The following is a 19,609-nucleotide window of genomic DNA, read 5'->3' as shown; positions in this document are numbered from 1 at the left end:
ATGTTCTGAAAAATGCTTGTAGATTGCCTCCCCTGAAAATCTACCACATGTGTCAAACAAGAAAATTTAATCTGGGATTCATAGGACCTTTCCTTCAGAGAATCTTTATATTGTGGTATATGTTATTATGTGCATTCTCCAAGGGATAGAGTCTACAGCTTTCATCAGAATCTTGACAGTGTTCATGACCCTCAAGAAAGGTTAAGAAGCACTATTTTACAAAGACAGGTGATTTATGTTAAATCCTCTACATTTCTTTCAATAAATCCCATTTATGTGTTGCAAGAGCAGGTGCCATTTACAGCTCTGCCATACCATGATTTTTATTGCATCCACAAAGACTCAAAACTGTGCTAATTAGCTGGCCTATAAAAATAGATTGAACCACTTGTGAGGTGCAACAAGCATCCTATATTCATATCCTGTGAATGTGTTGAGTATGAGGACCAGAGAGAATGTGAATTTATTACTGTGAGAGATTTTTTTTTTCCTTTCCATATTAAGGAAAGGCTCAAATCTGGGGGTAGAGGAAGATTCTTTTTTGATTAGTTAGACCATGAGGATGAGTAGCTGCAAGAAAAAGCATCCATCCCAGAAGGTGAGCTGGACTACATATAGGGTTTTGCATGAGACCCCACCAGTGAGGAACAGAGAAAATACAGAGAACACTTCTTGGCATGCTGTCATGCTTAAGTCCCTGTCCCCCGTACATCATCTCTTTGCGTAGTTTGTCCTTTAAGTCTACAAATCACCTTTGTAGACTTAGCCCCATTAAAACTCTTATAAGATTTAATGGGCCCTAGATGTGTTGATTACAGTTCAGCATGAAGTTCCCTTTGGTTACAAACATACAGATGCATGCCATCATTCCACCCTTCTACATCCATGACAGACAAAGCACTCTTTCCCAGTTCTCCCAGGTGCAACCTTAGAATCCTTCTCAACCCAATTACCCAGGCAACCCCCACCAATGATTCAGAGTTCTCACAAGAGAAGAAACTCAAATACCACCCCTATTCTAGGCTCTACTTTACCAAGCATTGACATTCTACTAAACCTGTGTTTGCAACCCAAACAACCACATCTTATTGGACATTTTTGATGCCAATCACCTTCTGGGTCACTTATTACCATACTTTCCAGATACAACAGACACTTGACATTAATGAAAGATGCATCCAGAAATTTTTGAGAATCCCTATTTCACCAAATATCTCTACAGCCAACAAATTTACTCTTAAAATGATAATTCTTAGTTGAACATGTAAGTGACCCCTTGGGGCACTTACTGTGTATTCTCACGTGTACAACAATAAGCAAAGGAAAGCAGGTGTCGGGTAGCTGACTCATTTCGCTCACTTGCTAAGTACTCTGCTCTAGATCCATGGCACACAATTCAAATATGTACCAGAGAGTGGTTTATAATTACCAAAACTATGACTGTTAAATCCACAAGTGCCAAGAATTTTATGATTATGCAATCTGGGTAGGCTTAATCTCTCTATACCAAAGGCCCGTTCAACCCCAGGCTGACCCAAAATGGTGAGATAGTTAGAAAAAAACCAAATAGCAGAGAGAGGTAACCATGCTCTGTACCTTCATGAAGCATCTAAGCTGTGGAACTTGGCAAGTTACTCATGATTTGCATTGCTAATGGCTCTATCTACATCATGTAAAATAATTAAAATATTTTTAAAGCATCCAAGTACCTATATGTTTGGACTACATGTTACCCAATATCTGGCTCTTTCCAGATAAGAGGTCTTTGGCATTACTAGACAGAAAGTCATTCAAGTATAAAGCCTAAGAGTTGTGTCTACACATCTCCCCCCTCTCCTAGCTCCAAGGATCTCTAGCTAGAGCTGTATTTAAGAATTGCGTATTGCTTAAGGTGTTGATAAGAGGTGAAAAAGTCTTTCCAGATCTAATAAAAACTTCCAACGTGAGTCTATCTAATTCTCCCCTTCCTCCTTTGCCTAGCTTCACAAAACTATCACAAATACGATGAATCTTTACAAGCTAAAATCTAAAGTAAAGAGTCTAAAGAATAGGCACTTACTGCTCCTTGAAAAGTTTATGAAGATTACCTGTATGGGAGGGACGTAGGTCATCAAATACTGAAATCATCATTTCATAGATATGCCCAGCTGCAACCATCTCTGGGTCTTCATAATCCAACTCTCTGGCAACCTTATAGAACAACACTACTTCAGCAAATAGGACCAAATCTTTAAAATGTACATGTTTTAAGTGATAAATCATTCTGGAAAGGCAAGTGTACGGCCACTTTCATTTCATAGCAATGGCATCAGAATATGCCTGAAATTGGCATAGACTGACACACAAAGGTAAACATTTTGGTAGAACAAAAGGACCTCTTGGATTTCCTTCCAGAGTAGCTTACTTTTGAACAAAGCATCCTGGCATAGTAGGAAAAAACTATGGGGCATAACCTGTCTTTACTGCATGCTAATTGTGTGATCTTGGAAAAATGTCTAAAAAGAGATAATATCTTAAACTTATACTTTGTAGGGGATGAGGCACTACAAAAAATGTAAGTTATTCCTATTATGATGTCACTCACCATTTTAAAAATACCCCCTGAGTACTTAATTAGATGCCAGGTACAGTTGTAGGCCCTAGGGATATAGCAGTAAACAAGATGGTCCCATATCAGAGCCTTGAAGACAGTCTTAAGTTAATAGCATTGGCATGAATCTCAGTTGGCATAAATCGGAATGGATCAATATGACATCAAGTACTCAGGTGTTTGGGAACAGCTGCAGTTTTAAAATTTCAGTATCTGATTCATTCATCCATCCATTAAAGTATTTTGCATACCTACTAAACTCAATATACTTGGTGTTGAACCACTTAGAAACATGGATAAAGCTTACAGTCTAATAAGACCAACAATTAAATAGGCAGTTACAGAAGAGTCTATCAGGTGTTTTGATAGGGGATGTACAACTTATAATGTGAGCCCTTAGCAGAGAGAACTCAGTCAGTTACAGTAGTAAAAGAAAGCTTTTAGGAACAAGTGGCATTTAATACCTATAGGATAATTATACAAATATAGAAATTAATTACAGGTGGGTGATGGATGGTGGGAGTTATTCAGATATAGAGTGAGCATATATGAAGGCCAAAATCTCAGTTAGCATCATGTTCACAGAACCTTCATTTTCATCCAAACTCCATTTTAAAAAATGACAGTTTGGCATTGCATTTCAAAATGAACATCAACCCAGGAAACCTCTTGGCTCAGTGCCTAAGCTTCCAAAATTCACAACATAGACAAAAGTTCAGCTTGTAGCTTGTGGAGTTTGTCAAGAAAATCTGGAGTTAGGGCCAGAGAAAGAGAAAAATCATCAATGGTGTCAACCATGTCTTTTGGCTAAGGAGCAGGAGAGTGCTTGGCGATATTTGGGTCAAGGAACAACTATGCCAACCTAACAGGGATTGGCACTTTGAAATAAAGACCTACAGAAGTTAGGAGTTAGAAGGAAGATTTTCTCCTAAGGCAGAATCCCATCTTGGGAAGGGGGAAAAAAAACCTTATTTTGCCTATCCTTTGCCAGTGGAAAGTTTAGAATCTCAAGGGAATGGGGAGAGGAGAAACTGATCAATCACTCCCAATACCAGGAGAATGAGCCATTGTCACACACATAGTCACATGGACTTATTTCTAAGGAAATCAGCATGATTTTTAGCCTCTGATTCATCTCTCCAGCTAAATAGGAAACAAATTATTTGGTTCTCATTATAAAAAGGAGAAACTAAAAAAAAAGAAAAAAGAAAAGAGAAACTGATGACAAGCAGCAACATAATAAAGGACTTGCTCAAATACCTTCCAGCAAGACAGCAGAGGAGCCCAGAATTCCTCACCATTGTATCGTGGCTCCTCTTGCTGAATTTACCAACACTATCCTAACTGCAGCCGTGAAATGACCTCATCTCCCTGAAGTCACAGCCACTGCTGCTTACCTGTATGAAATTGTCAGCGTTTGGCACTTGCTCAAAGAGCTGTCCAGAACCAACTGGGCCCGAGCTAGGAGCATAATGGATTGTATCAGGAGGCTCATCAAGGTCGTGACACGAGAGTCTTGCAACTACTGTACCTTTTGCAATCACCTCCTTGCCTGTGTACCTGTGTTATATTTTAAGAAGAATAACTTTAGACGTATATTCTTCTAAAATGCAATGCTTTTCCCATAAGTATCCACTAGTTTGGATCATGCATATGTATGGATGCCCTATTTATCCTAGAGCAGACAGATCAACTATTGGGAGCACTGTCTAAGAAATGATTTCCCCAAAGGTTCTAAGAGTTTGGTAAGACTGTCCTCATTTTCTTGAAGTATGCCTGCTCTGCACCCAGCTGGGCACTTGTTTGGGATGGGAAGTTGATCAAGGCCATCACCTCAGTGAAGAAGTCCTGACTGGAATCAGATAGTTCTCTGGCATTGTTCCATCCTGGAACATCTGGAGGGTGTGGTCAGGAGAGATAGTCTATAGTCACAGTGGATTTATTTCCCTCTCCTATGTTTACCCATTTCTTCATCAGAATCTCTCCGCCCCAAATGCCTTCAGCCTCTAAATCCTACTCACCCTTCACAGACTAACACAGCTCTCATCCTTCCAGAAGCTCCCCTGAGTGTCGCAGCCTCACAGGTTCTTCCTTTTAATAACTAAAGCCCACCACCTAGAATTCATCCTGTATTTTTCTTAACTGTTGTTTTAAATGTATTCATCTCGCCACCCTGACAAGATACAATCTCCTTACAGCACATGAGCATAACAAACCCTCATCCTGTCACCTCCAGGGGCCGTAGCCCTGGGTGCCAGCATGTGGTAGGTGTTTGATTAATAAACTATGATCCTCCTGGGGGAAGAAGAATGAGAAAGAGTAGGATAAGAAAAAGGAGAAGGGAGAAGAGAAGAAGAAAGGATAACATTTGCTGAGTATATGCCAAACTCTGTACTAAATAAATTCCAAGCACTGGTTATGTTTGATCCTCATAACAATGCTATGAGGTAGGTGTAATTATCATCCTGGTTTGAAAGGTAAAATAATGGGGACCCAAAGAAGATCATATGGGTGGTAATTAGCAAGACTAGATTTTATTCTTCATTAGATCATCAGGAATAAAGCCTAGGAAACGTGGGGCAGCTGTCCTATGTGTAATTGGGGTGTTGGAGGGGAGAGACATACAAGAGTGACAGAGATGTAGGTTTGGAGACTGAGCTTCAAATAATAAAAATAGTCACACTGACAGTGATAGAAACCCACCATCCTTTATCCAAATTCCAAAATCCCAAAGCTCTGAAACTTAGAATTTCTTCTTTATTTGTCATCAAAACCTGACCTTACCTGAAATTTTTGACATAAAAACTTTACCTGAGCCGTCAGATCTTTATTTTTCCCCCGTGCTGTGAGTATTCACAATAGATTTGAATATGGGGTATTACTTATCTCCCACTGGGAAAGTTGCATAGTATATGATATGCACATCCTATTACCTTTCTAAAATCAGGAAAAAGAAATATTTACTCTGAAATATATTCAGTGCCAAGGGTTTCAGATAATGGATTATGGAACTGTCATAAATAGCATTTATAAAACTCATACCACGTGCTCAGCACTTTGCTCAGGATGTCACATAAATTATCCCATTTATTCTTCACAACCATCCTATAGGGTAAGTACCATTTTATATTTTAAAAAACTAAAGATCAATGGGCTTAAGTAAATTACCAAAAATCACACAGCTGAAAGGTCATAGAACCAGGATTCCAAGCTAGGTCTATGGTTTCAAAACTCAAGTTTTTACTACTTTCTGACTGTCAGATCCTGGAAACCCAGCTTTCAGTCATGATAGGCCCAAAAGGTCATTTCTGAGGACCAACAGGACGCTGAGTCAATTTGATGATTACTTACACGTCCAGTTGGGCCGGTAAATATAGCAATACCTCTGCTCTCCACCCACTCTGAATTCTTACCCCTGACCACCCGTCTCAGCTCACCTAATCAGATACTGATCACAGAAAGGTGAGTTGTCGTTAATGCCATGGATATAGGCAGTCACTGGGATTGCTGCACACCTCTGGTCGCCATCACAAGCCTTAATGGAGAAGGACTGAACACTTGCAAACCCAGCTCTCTCCACGTCAAGACGGGTAGCAGTAACCACAGTCCCACGTTCTGTAACAAAACAGCACATCTTGGTGCAAACCGCCCCATGCTGTCATTTGACTTTGCTACATATGTAGCAATGGAAGATAAAGTGAAGATCATGCCCCATTCATTAGAATTAAGAAACTGATTCAAAGTGAAAGCACAGTTTTGTTTATCACCAAAATACAATCATATTATGAGCTGGTAGCAAAAACAAAGTTGTTTCTGGTTTAGGGGAACAGAAAAGACTTTCGAGAAGAGGAGGCCCTTATTTTAGGCCTTGGGCTAAGGAAATGCTGGTGAATGGGAGACCATTCCCAGTAGAGAATATCATAAATGAAAGCACAGATCATGACTCACTGTACCTCCCTCTACCTGTCCACCCATCCATTCATTCAATAAGCATTTACTGAGGGCCAACTATGTGCCAGGAACTGCGCTAAGTACTATATATACCACAATGAAGTGAAGTCTCTACATTTATGGAATTTACTGTTTGAAATGGGAGCCAAACACCAAAGTGCAGAAAACAAATAAAATTCAAATAGACATACTATTAAGGAAATGCAAACTGTGATGTGATCAAAATAACACCTAATGTTCAGGTCCTGAAAAACTCAAGGGCAGAAGTCCCAAGGCACATGGTCTAGTTGGTTGCTTGCAGAGCAATGGACCGAGGGAGACAAGGAACAAGAAAGAGACAAGAGAAAGGTGCGGTAAGAAGTCTGGATTGAATTCCAAGTACAAAGGATTATCACAGGAGAATTTTAAACAGGGGAGGAATATGATCCAATTTGACTTTTAAAAGAAAAAATTCATTCTTGCTTCTCTGTGGAGACTCTTGGAGAGGGTAAGGAAGAAAGCAGGAACTCAGTTAAGAGAACTGTGCAGTAATTTAAGTAAGAGGGATAGCGGCTCTCGAGGTTGCAGCTACCTCAGAAGATTTGAGTGTGAGTAGTTTATCTGTGAGGTCACCCGGGGCACTGTGGCATGTGGCATGGGGAAGTGAGACAGGGAAGGGAAACTCCCAATAAAAAGTACATCATCAAGCCGGTTACCACTGTGGGCAGCTAGAGCTAAATATCACTGGGGAGCTCCAGAAGCCACTGTAGAATACACTCAATATTGTCCCATGCCAGGGGCAAAGAGCTGGGGCATTTAGACACCAACTCCTTTCATTCACTGGCTGAGAGCTCTGGAGGCATGGGGAGGGGGAGGGCAGTATTTCTCTAATGCTTCTAACCTACTGTGTATGGGGGAGGTGGGAGAGCAGATATCAGATCCAAATAATCCCTCGAACAAAGAAATGCATATACTGGCACTTGGAAGTCAGGCTTATTGCCTTGAAATATTAAGGTCAGAGGAGATATAAGTGGGATACTGACAGCATCTTCTACAATGGCTTAAACGTGCACATGATGAACACCTTTCTTCTCTACTCTGCTGCAGAGGAAGCCTTAGACACCACATAATCTGACCCTCCCTCAGCCTCAGCCACAACTGATTGGATGAGGAATGAATGACTGACTGTAGAAAGTCCAATCAGATTCTCTTTCACAAAAATTTGGACCTAAAGCAGAGTAAAGAGTTGAGTTAAGTCTGAGAAGATGAGCTAGAAGGGTATATTAAGTGGAAAGCTAAGACTGCCACTTCATAGCAGCCACAGAGAGCCACATGTTAGCTCGTGGGTGAACAAAGACTTGGGTCTTGCACAGGGAGTTATTCAACAAATATTCATGAAGCATCTACTACGAACTGCATGTCAGGGTTCTGGAAAGGAAGAAGACCCGATATCTACCCTCAAGAAACTCAGTCTGCGGAGGAGATATAAATAGCAACAGATAATAGTAACAGCATATGATAACAGATGCAATTTGCTGAGAACATTTCTCAACCTACCTCTGTCAACTATAAAGTCAACATTCTGTGGATCCAGTTCAAAGGTTAGATCTCCCAAGTTATCTTCATCGGTTGCCTGGCACATTCCAATCCTTTTCCCAATTGGAATTTCTTCATCCAGTGTGACACTGACTTTATTGTGCAGACTCGAGTTTATAGAAGTAACACTTGGAGCAGCACCTTCAAGACTGAATTAATTTGGTTTAAAAGGAAAGATGATAGAAGTGCCATTTGCTTGCTGTATATTCCTTTCTACACCTTGTGGTGGTGAGAGAGTAGCAAGTTGGAAATAGCAATGATGAAAGTAGAAATTATAACCATGATGTGACTAGCTAACTCGTTTATTGAGCATTTATCTATAGTTTACACAACTCCTAAGCACTTTTCATATGTTACCTCATTGATTCCTTGCAGCACCCGTAAGATGTGGGTACCATTTTTGTCCCCATTTTAGAGACATGGAAACTGAGATTTGAAGAAATTAGGTAACTTTCAGAAGTAAAAATCAAGATGGCTGAGAGAAGGTTTGACCCAAGCCTATCTGGCTGTAGAGCCTGCATGCTTAACCACTGTGCTCTTACCCGTCTAGAGTCAGAACCAGCTTCATAAATTGCTGACCCTCAAAATGGTCCTATAAACTCCCTGGTGATAACATTAGCTAGAATCTCCCTTGAGAGTAGTGAGAGATAATCCAGCGTTAGACATTAAGAAACATCATACACTAATAACACCTTATACTATTGCAATTTCAATACATTTTGTACTTTAAAACTATTTTGCTTTCAGTTTTTAAGAAAGCCCTTTTTCTTGGAATCTTACATCCCAAGTGCTTACATCTGACTTCCTTATTTTCCTTCTCAGAAAAAAAAAATTCAGTAAGAATTTGAGAGGCTACATTTTCAAATTCAATTTTCAAGTTCAGATGAAAATCTTATGTTTTATTTCCTTACCTGCAGGTAAGAATGGGGTCCTTGTTGTTCACATTGATGAGGAAAATCTTTAGATTTCCAGCAGTAAACAGTCCTCCAAGATCAACCACTTTAATAACTAGGGAGAAACTGGAAGTATAGCCACAACAAAGACAGCTAAGATTTTATAGTAATGAACAGGCTTTCACAGAAATAGAATCTATTGGGCTTAACTAACCACTTAAAATAACTGATTCATCTAGTCAAAATGCCAATCCAATCAGTTATTTTAATAGTTGAGAATAGCTAATACTTTGTTAAGGACTGAAGTAGTCAAATCAGTTTAAAGGACAGGCAGGAACTCAGGGAAGTCTGTTAATCCCCACAAATAATAAAAAGGCAAAGGGAATTTCTTAGCATGTTGTAGCAAAAAAGCTTATGGTTATGGGTCCCTACCTTCAAACACTGATGTTTCCATATTGGAAATCAACAAATGCAAAGGAGAAGGTGTTAAGAACACTTGAAAACAACTTTATGACTACGGGGAAATATTAGGAAAGTTAGATGATTAATGGGTTTTTATTTTAGCAGAGATGTATATGAATTTGAGAAATAACAGTGGTTGAGGCAACGGCATGTATCCTAATTAAAAGATAAATGTTCACATCTACAAACTGTGATTGCGAGTGACCAGGACTGTCCAAGTTTTAGTAAATCCCCCAACCCAGAAAACTCCTCAGTTCCAGGAAAATCGGGAGAGTTGGTTACCTCTCCAAAAAAAAAAAAAATCTATTTTAATTTGAACTATACTAATAATTAAGATTACCAAACTGTTTTCCTTCTATATGTTCTAAAAATTAAAACAGTTCTCAATTTTTCTCTTATTCCATAACTTTTCCTATAAGAAGATGATTATTTATGAATCGGTCTTGACAAAAACCACAAGTCAATGACTGTTAATACAGACATTTAAAAAATAATTCTGCAAAGTCTTAACTACAAGAATGGGAGGAGTAAGGTGCGGGCAGGATCTGAGGCACTAAAGAGCTCAGTTACGTTTGGTTTAGCTGGAAGCTGGAAAGTTGACTGCAAGCGGGAAGAAGCAATGCGCCTTTCCAACGCTTTCAACAGGACTTGAACAAGCGATTTCATGGCCCCTACATCTCCTTTGAAGGGAGAAAATTGATAAGAATCAATGAAGGTCTGCTCTGTGACCCTAGAAACTCTGGAGCTAAGAAGAAAATTAAGGAACAATGTGATCTCTGCAGAACTTCAGTGCAAGTTCATGGCATAACTTTAGCCAAATAATTATTTATTCATATACTGCAAACAGAGCTTCAGTTTTCCAGTGTCGGCTCCTCTGATTTCAAAGATAATAAGAAAAGAGAAAGCTTTAGTTTTCACTTATCAAGAAAAAAATGCATTTCTTAAACTCTGTTAACAAATCTTAAGATTTATAAATATCTTGAATGTACATAACCATTTTTCCATGAGGTCGACCAGGCCAAAAAGAAAGGAAAAAAATTGATGAATATTATCCATTATTTCCAGAGCTATTTATGAAATGAGATAATTCAAAGAACTGTTTCTGGGTAGAGGAATTTAGGGTTAAGGGAAAATGGGTAAAGATTTTGTCAGTCTCTACCCCAAAATTATATGACAATAATACAAATTTAGGCAAATTCTTCTGCTGTCTTTAGGAAGATGGCAGAAGAAAGCACATCCCATTTTTGCATTCTGAACCTGTTTTACTAAGAGGTGATCTCACATGATGTGTGGGCGGCTAGTATCTACTGGAGCTTCACTTCTAAAGATCCTAATACTCAGGATGTATCCCATCCTCAACTTTCACAACAGAAAAGAACCTCTTAGTAGCTTCAGGAGCAACTCGATTGGGTTGACTTAAGGTCCATATCCTTTTCCTATGAAGCACTTTGATACGGAATATACGGCTGGAAAGGGTAGTCATAAAAATCATTATGAAAATAAAAATAACAACTTGAACCAGCAGCTACCCCTTGGCAGATGTGAAGGAAATGAGAAAACGTCAGGGCATTAACTTTTCAAAGATGATGTATTACACTGGGAATGAATTCCGCGTCATCGTGGCGTCACCGCTCGCTTCCGCAGCAGGACGCAAAGGCCACTCCTGAAATAATCCGGGTGCTTCGCTCAAGACGGTGAGTGCTGCAGAGAGAGCCCCAGTGGCCCAGTCCTGTGCCCATACCAGCCATCGTGCCATGATAGGCTGAGTGATGATTTCATTTTTAAGGCAATGCCAAAAGCATCTTCATTTTGGGAGCACATCAAGGCCAGATGAGGGGATATAGTCGCAAAAAGGGAAATATGAACAAAAAGGCTCGGCATTTTCAGTGAAAACCCAGTAGTAGTATTTACCTTCTAGCTTCGCTCTCAAAATCAAAAGCCGCTGCTGTGGAAATTGTTCCGATGCTGTCGATTGTGAAGCCAGAGCCCTCCGGGGAAATGAAGTACTGTTCATGGGACAGTAAAGAGAAAGCAACACATTGGAGAGGCACCGACTGGTTCCCTGGCAAGATTCTGCCTGTCTCCAGGAATCAGGCCTGAAAGCTCTCTGTGCTCTGTGCCCACCCCCACCCTCCTCACACCCCCCACCCCGCACATGATAGGTGCTCAGTAAATGTTGGCCTATGATGATGAAGTATACTACAGTCAACTGACTTCAAGCCAGACAGCCTGCTCTTAAATATTAAAACAAAAAATTTCTTAATCTCTTACATTCAGTATGTTACCTGTTACCTGAACATTTCTCACAACACTTCACCCACAGCTAAAATTAAATAAAAAGAAGTTACATTTAGAGAAACTTGCTGACTGCTTAATGAGAACTCAGGGATGATAGTGTTTGTTTGCTTGTTGATGGTGGAGATGGGATTTTGAGGACAGGGAGGTCAGGGAGCTGCAGAAGGGGAAAAAATGATATATTGGGACATCTGTCTGTCTGATTTTGTATGTGTAGACACAGGTCATACTTTAGCAAGTTGGTTTTTTTTTTAACGTTTCATTGACTTTCATTCATACTACTTTCCAGTTATTCTGTTAAACGATTCAAATACACTGGCTTAATTCCCACAATAACTCTATGTCATAGGTACTGATATTACCACTGTCTCACAGAGAGAAACACTGAGGCATAGAAAACTCAAGTGGCTTGTTCCCAGTGCAAGAGCTGAGCTTTTCGTCACTGTACACATTGTTTCTCTGCTCCCTGCATTGCATCCCTAAGAAAAATTTCTTGCCAAAGAGAGCAGGCAAAGTCAGGGTTTCTTATCTAGGTGAGAATCAAATGATTAGAAAAAGCCAGGACAAAAATCCATAAGCGGATTAATACAGGAGTTAATTATACTGAGTGCTACTGACTTAATAATTGTGTAGACCCGGAGATAATTTAATAGAGAAGATTCAACCCTGAGGGATTGCAAAGCAACCTAAAAATCATTTGGAAAAATTAGTGACCTTTTAGTTTATCGATTTTCTGATGAATCATCATGTTCTGATTAAATTTAATTCATACCATCCATTTTTATACATATAAATAAGATGGAATTGATTTCTGCTCTTTCTGTAGAACAATGCAGAATATTAGCATTCCAGAACAGCAGGCAAATCCATCACATATTTACTTTTAGAGCAAACATAGGAATAATGATGCCTGTTTATGAAGGAAGGATGGAGGATGCTTGGTGTTTAAATTACTTGAGAGTGTTCACAAGCACTAGGTCTGGTTTTATATAAATATATACGATTTTTAAAAAGACACTTGCATTTATGCCTGTAGCCCTTCAAAAATTTGCAGTTCCAAATTCAATTTCAGTGTTACACAGTTGTCAACAGTTGTTTGGAAACAATGCACATTGGGAAGCTACATTTTTATGAGGTTTAATTTTTCATAAAACAAGATACTCTTTTAAAAAAAATTGATGGCGCTGATATGAACAACTCCTGCCGATCGTTCAGGGAAGGTTTGGAGATGGCGGTTGCTAGGCAGCCAGGGCCATCACTGGGGAAGCCACCTAAATGAAAGAGCCCCTGAACAGGAAAGCAGTCTGAGAAATTAGAAATTAACCCTCTGCGGGGCCAGGCCACTTAGATTCCTTTTGTTTGTTTGTTTTTCCCTCCTGTTTTATCTGTAATGACACCATTAACTAGTAAAGAAACATTTTATCCATAAAAATAATAATGGCAGCCCCACTCCCAGGCGCTGAGGCATGGGAATAGATTACAGGGAGGAATGTGTGTCAAAAGGAGCCATCAGTCCTTATGGATGGACTTATCTGTGGAATCCACTTTATTCTCTTCTCTGAAAGGCTTGTTCATGACTATTTGCTTTCACAGAAACTCGGGAATTGGAAATGGCAGAGCCCAAACTTCAGGCCAGACACAATGAGCAGAGTCAGGGCCTCTCCTATAGCACACAAGCTCACTGCTTCAGGAGCAGAGACATGGGCACCAGGGCTGGATTCTTCTGGGTTCTTAGCATTGTTGGTAATAAAAACAACAACTGTGATGGCTACCAGTTACTGTGACCCTGATTCTGTGCTCAGCATTTTTCTTTCAGTATCTCATTTAACCCTTGAAAGGATCTTGCCCCACCTTGCAGATAAGGAAGCTGAGACTTACAAATGTTAAGGGAATGGCCCAAGAACACATCACATAGTGAGTGGTCGTGATCATGCTAAACTCATGTTATTCTGCTGGTCTCGTGGGAAACTATCTCCCTGGGAGAAAGACTGTACATCTTTCTATTTTCGAAACATTGTATTTAAATTTATTTTAAAATGTTTTGGGTGGGGATTAAAAATATAGGTGGGTAAAAATATAGTTACAGAGCAACTCAGTGTCACCGTTTGCAGAGGAAGACAAGGGATATAACCTGGGCATCAATATTTTTTAAACTGTGGATAATTTCATAGCTCAGCCAAATATGAAGTTTTGCTATAACATGCCTGCCTTTTTCACTCAATCCAGTAATTTATCAATATTTAGGCCCTACATCTTTCTTGGATCTGAGTGGACAAGTATCCTGGGTTCTTTCACATGTTCCCCTTAGATGAGTTAACTCTTCATGATTTAAGACGTAGTTTATACAGATGTTCCTGTAGCCGGGTAGCCTTTGCCATGTCTTTTAAGGGTTCCCCCAAAACAGATCCTGAGATGAAACTTGTATGCAAGCCATTCAGTAAGCACGTGGGGAAAACAGTGCTAGAAGGACTGAGAAGAGGAGGAAGGCAAGAAAAGTGCAATCTCCAAGCCCCACAGAGGTAGCTTCAGCCTGACCCCCTGGACGAGCTCAGGAGTGTATGTCATGCCTCAGAGTTGTCCCCAACCAAGGAAAAAGAGGTGAGACTTTCATACTCATTCAGTGGTTAAGGGTTACTCCGAAGAGATGTAGTTTCCCAGGTACTTTCTGCTGTTTCAACCTGCAAGAAACACTCAAGGACAGTCTTCTCTTCTGGCTAATAGAAGCAAAAGTACATTGAACTTGGCACAGAGTGGTGTGCACCACACAAGCATGGTAAAAAGGTATCCCAAAGTGATCTGGGAAGAGCATGGATATTGTCCATTTCAGTCTCTAAAACCTCCTTTGTTATAGAAGCTTAAAAAATTTTTGGCCGAATCATGCCAGAAAGCAGAGTTAGCTACCACATTAAAGAAATCAGTCACCTAATAAGTAAGTAAGTCTTAATTCTGTCCCATATTCTTTGATAGAAACTGGACTCCATTTCATCTCTGAAATTGATTGGTAAGTGCTACCTGGAGCATTGCATCTACAGAAAAGGTGAATTCAGTTTGCCGCATTCAATTAGTGATGCTGCCAAAGCAAAAGAGAAGGCAATCACAATACTGTCAGTGAACTTTGATGTCTAAGGTACATTAGAATGCCTAGAGAACTTTTAAAAAATACTGATGCCTGGGCCCAACCCCAGAGATTCCGATTTTCTGATTCAGTTGATCTGAGGAAGGGCCCTGGCATCTTTGTTTTGTTAAAAGCATCCCACTTGGTTCTACGTTGCAACCAAGGTAAAAAACCACAGCAATACTCAGCATGAACTGCCATGCTATTTCCCACATGCCATTTCCACATGCTATTTCCTGCTTGTCCCAGGAAACGTTTTCAGGAACACTTTAAAACAATGAAATAAATCCTCCAAAAACAAATATTTTCTTATAATTGCTCCTTTAGTCTCATAAAAATTTCTTTTCAAATGTGAACAGCAGAGTATTTTTGTTTGTTTTGCCTTGTCTTGGGCCTTCAAAACAGTGTAGACTTTGAACAGGCTAATCAATGCCAAATCTTCATGTGCCTTGTGGGAGTAGGCTTAAATTATTGATCCCTTTTCACGTATCCTTCAAATAATTACACTCAGACATAGATACCTTTGTAAGACAATTGCATTACCTATAGAAAGCATTGCCGAATGTACAAATTTGCAATTTGTAAGGCAAAAGAATAATAAATATTTATTGTGCAATTGTTCAGAGCTTATTGCTTGCTGCAAGATGATTTAGTGATGGCGTGACTACCGGCTACAGTATGTTACAAACTTGCATGCCATCTTGTGGAGGATGTTGCACGTTGTGAAATTACGAAGTAAGTAAACACTGCCCCAAAAACATTTATTAAAAATATGATTATGGTTTTCTCCAAATATCTGCCTTTCATGTGGAGAATTAAAAATATTTTCTAGATAATTAAAGCTTTTCTTAAAATCGCTTTTCCCCAATTACATAGCTATTTCAAGCAAAATTGTGTTTTAGCCTGAATAACCCAGATAATTGCCTCCATTTTCAAATGCATTTGGCTAGTGTATGCCTAAACTAAATAATATTTCATCAGAGACCACAACTTTCCAAAGATGTCATACAGTATGACTCACACCTTTCCCCCCTTTCTCTTGGTGTCACAAAGAGATGAAATTTTAAGAAGAGGTTAGAATATAAGACCAGGCCACTGGGAGCAAATCTTTCAAGTGATCTTGCAAACATATCCTGAGGGTCTGCTATGAATCAAGAAGAACAAGGCCCACTGACTGTTTATGTGAAGGAGAAAAACAGATATTACATCTTTATAAGAGTATTCAGGACCACAAACCAACTAGATAAAAGCAAATCATTCCCTTGCTATGTTAATTGGCATTGAGCAGCCCAAAGAGTTCATTTTTCTACTAGATGCAAAAGGTATTTTTTATTAAATATGTGCAAAGATTTGTGTAGGTAGGCACCATCCAAGTGAAGTGGTGTTATACAAACAGCAAAACGTTTTTGTTTGTTTTGGCTTGTTTTGCTGGCGGTTGACTTTGAACAGACTAATCATCGTCAAATCTTCGTTTTACTTCTGTGAATAAACTTAAAGTCTGGATTCCTGTGTAGTGACTCCTGGGATGGTCAGCCCTCCCCTTCCCATCCTCTCCCTCTTGATGCTGACCACAGCTGGTATTAAGGGAACCCCAAAGAACTCTTCTGGCTCCCTACAAGATGACAACCCTTATTCTCCTCAGTGGCATTGACTGCATCAACTATCTAAACTTCCTCAGACATCAGTCTCAAACAAAAGTTATAGCCAGTGCAGACGGTCTACATCCAGCCCCCTATAAGCTGGACATGTCCCATATACCTTACATACCTCAGACACTCCAGAAAGTTCAATCCTCATTACCAGGGCAATAGCTCATCCCACCCGATCTCACCAATCAGTCCAATGTTCCCTTGAAAATTCACAGTCTCCCGGCAGCAAACTTCCCTATTTCTTCCACCTCTTCTCTAAATGTTCCCTTCACCTTTCACATTTCTCTGGATGATTCTCTCTCCCTCTCTTGGAGGCAGCAAATTCATGCCTCTTCCGCAAGTCTCCAGCACTCCCACGACCCCCTTCCTCTCCTCACCCTCTGCTGCTGGCCTTGTTTCCTATCTCACTGAGTAGAAGCAATAAAACATAAATAAATAAATAAATAACCACTGCCACTCTATTTAAAATCATTGACTATCATTTTTAAATTGCAAACTATTTCCCTATAGAATTCCTTATCCTCTTCTCTGCTTTATTTTGCTCCATAACACTTAGCAGCATCTGAAATACCAAAATATATAATCAATCTTCCCACCACTAGAATATAAGCTCCATGAGGGCAGGAATCTTTGTCTCTTTCCTTCACTGATAAAGCCCCACTTCTTACAATGTTGCCTGGCACTAAGAAGCCCTCAATAAATAATTGCTGGATGGGCAAGAGTATGAACATGCAACTACTCTGCTATCCTTTTTGCATATGCCCCCTTCTACCCCGTCTTCTCCCTGCTTCCATGGATAAATGAACTGTGCTTCTGACAGCATGCCCTCCACTCACGCCCTAGATGCCATTGCCATTGCCTACTCAAGGATGTCACTCCAGCAATTGCCACTAACTCCTGCATTATTAATTTTCTCCTCTCCACTGGATTATCCCCATTTGCATAAAACAGGCTATAATATTTCTCATCATTCCAAAAGGAAAATTTCCCATGATTCCACATTCTCCTCCAGGTACTGTCCAATTTCTCTGCTGTATTTTTCTTTTTAGGAAATTTTTTTTAGGAAAAATCTTTGAAAGTTGTCTCTGCTCACTATTCCTACTTTCCTCACCTCTCATTCTCTTAAAGTTTGTCCAATCAGACCTTCATTCTCACTACTGCACTGTATGAATGCACTTATCAAGATCATTGAAGATCTCCATTCATTCATTCATTGAACACCTGCTATGTGCTAGGTACTTATTTGAGTTCTAGCACTTAGCAGCATGTTGCCACATTCAGTGATTGGTAATCTCAGTCCTCATGCACCTCAAAAACTCAGCAGCACTTGATCAATCTCTCCTTCAAATACATCTTCCTGTGCTTCTTGGGATGCTCCACTCTCCTGATTTTCCTTTCACCTTACTGGTCTTATTAAATCTCATTTGCTCAGTCCTCCTCCTCTTCCTAAACTCCAAATGTTGGGGCAATCCCAGGCTCAGTCCTTGGACCTTTTCTCTTCTATATCCACACTCACTCCTTATGTAATCTCATTTAGTCTCAGGCTGCAAATACTGTATAGAAACTGGTAACTCCAAGTTCATGCTCCAGCTCCCATGTCTTTGCTGAGCTCCTGGACATCTAATTGGCTTCACAATCTAAACATGTCCAAAACAAAGCACAGGATTTTCCTCCTCAACACCATTTCTCTTCAATGAGTTGCTCACACCAGAAACCTAGAAACCATCTTGATTCCTCTCCCTCCTTTATACCCCACATCCAATTCGTCTACAAGTCTGTCAACATTACCTTCGAAATATATGCAAATTGCCAAAGTGTTCAAGAGTGAAGGATAAATATGTTTACAACTTACTTTGAGGAGAATGAATAAAATAAGAGGAATTGCTGTATGGATACAGGATGGATCATGGTGTGATAATGCAGATATGGTAAATTATTAATTATGGAATTTAATGGTGGGTATATGGGTACTTACTTTTTCCATTTTTCAGCTCTTCCAAATTTTTTGTATAGTTAAAAAAAATTTTAATAAAATGTTGGGAAAAAATATGTAAAATCCAATGACTTCTCATCACCCCGACTGCCACCATTCTAGAGCAAGCCACCGTCATCTTTCACCTGAACTAGTACAGTCACCTCTAAATGGTTCCCTGTTTTCACTCTTGCCTCTTTACAGTCAACATTTTCACATGGAATATAGTTTGATCTTTTAAAAATATAAATAACATCATTTGTTCCCCTTACCTCAAAACTTCCAAATGGATTGATCCCACATTAATCAAAAGAAAATACAAAGTCCATACCAATGTTTAAAAGAATCTATGTAATCTGATTGCTGACGACATCTCCAACATCATCTTCCTAACTCTCCCACTCATTCTTTGCTTTTTAGTCACATAGGTATCTTTGTAATGCCTTAAAAACACTAAGCCTGTTTCTTCCTCAGGTCCTTTGCACTTGCTGTTGCCTATATCTGCAATATTCTACCCCAAGATTTATGCATGGTTCCCTCCCTCACTTCATTCAGGTCTCTGACCTAATATTACCTCCTCAGAGAGGCCTTCACTAACCACCCCCTATACAGAATAATACACGGTTATCCCTCTCCCCATTACTCTCTTTTCTTCTGCCTTACTTTAATTTTTTCCCATACCACTTACTATCTGACATTATATCTGTTAGTTGTTGTTTTGTTGCTGTCAATTTTCCTCACTAGACTGTAAACTCCATGAGTATACATGCCTTATCCATTGTTGTACTCTAAGCACTTAGAACAGTGTACTCAGGCGCTCAATAATGATTCGTACAATGAATAAATTGAGGAGGTTTTAAAACAGTTTTAACTGTGTTTTGCAGTATCTTTTCAAAATTTTTTAAAGTTATAGTCAATACTAAAACATTTTAAGCTTTTTTGGGGAAATATCTTATTTTAAGGCCTTTCCCATTGGTTTTAAGCATTTCATAGAACAGGGTACTGTTATGAACAAGATGGACCCAATCCCTGCTTTTATGGAATTGGTAATTTCACAAGAGAGGCATTTTTTTAAACGATAACAAAGTATGATTAGTGTTATGAAAA

At 39.5% G+C, this 19,609-nt stretch overlaps 1 protein-coding gene across 4 annotated transcripts in view; it reads right to left on the bottom strand.

The window, feature by feature from the left end:
- LOC123623516 (cadherin-related family member 3-like) overlaps positions 1–19,609 on the bottom strand; it is a 63,617-nt gene that overhangs the window by 22,516 nt on the left and 21,492 nt on the right. For 2 of the 4 annotated variants that reach the window (XR_006729871.1, XM_045530704.1), the window contains exons 5-10: positions 11,383–11,477; positions 9,028–9,135; positions 8,078–8,265; positions 6,028–6,205; positions 3,988–4,150; positions 2,088–2,190 (exon numbers count right to left, since the gene is read on the bottom strand). Coding sequence is in view for 3 of the 4 variants with exons in the window: in XM_045530704.1 (XP_045386660.1) it covers positions 2,088–2,190; positions 3,988–4,150; positions 6,028–6,205; positions 8,078–8,265; positions 9,028–9,135; positions 11,383–11,477 (835 nt within the window). In the remaining variant the exon portion in view is untranslated. The remainder of the gene's footprint in view (positions 1–2,087; positions 2,191–3,987; positions 4,151–6,027; positions 6,206–8,077; positions 8,266–9,027; positions 9,136–11,382; positions 11,478–19,609) is intronic. The other 2 variants (XM_045530706.1, XM_045530705.1) reach the window with 2 other exon arrangements.

This window comes from Lemur catta, chromosome 18, assembly GCF_020740605.2.
Source record: "Lemur catta isolate mLemCat1 chromosome 18, mLemCat1.pri, whole genome shotgun sequence".
Classification (NCBI taxonomy): Eukaryota; Metazoa; Chordata; class Mammalia; order Primates; family Lemuridae; genus Lemur; species Lemur catta.
This window is presented reverse-complemented; position numbering and strand designations above follow the sequence as displayed.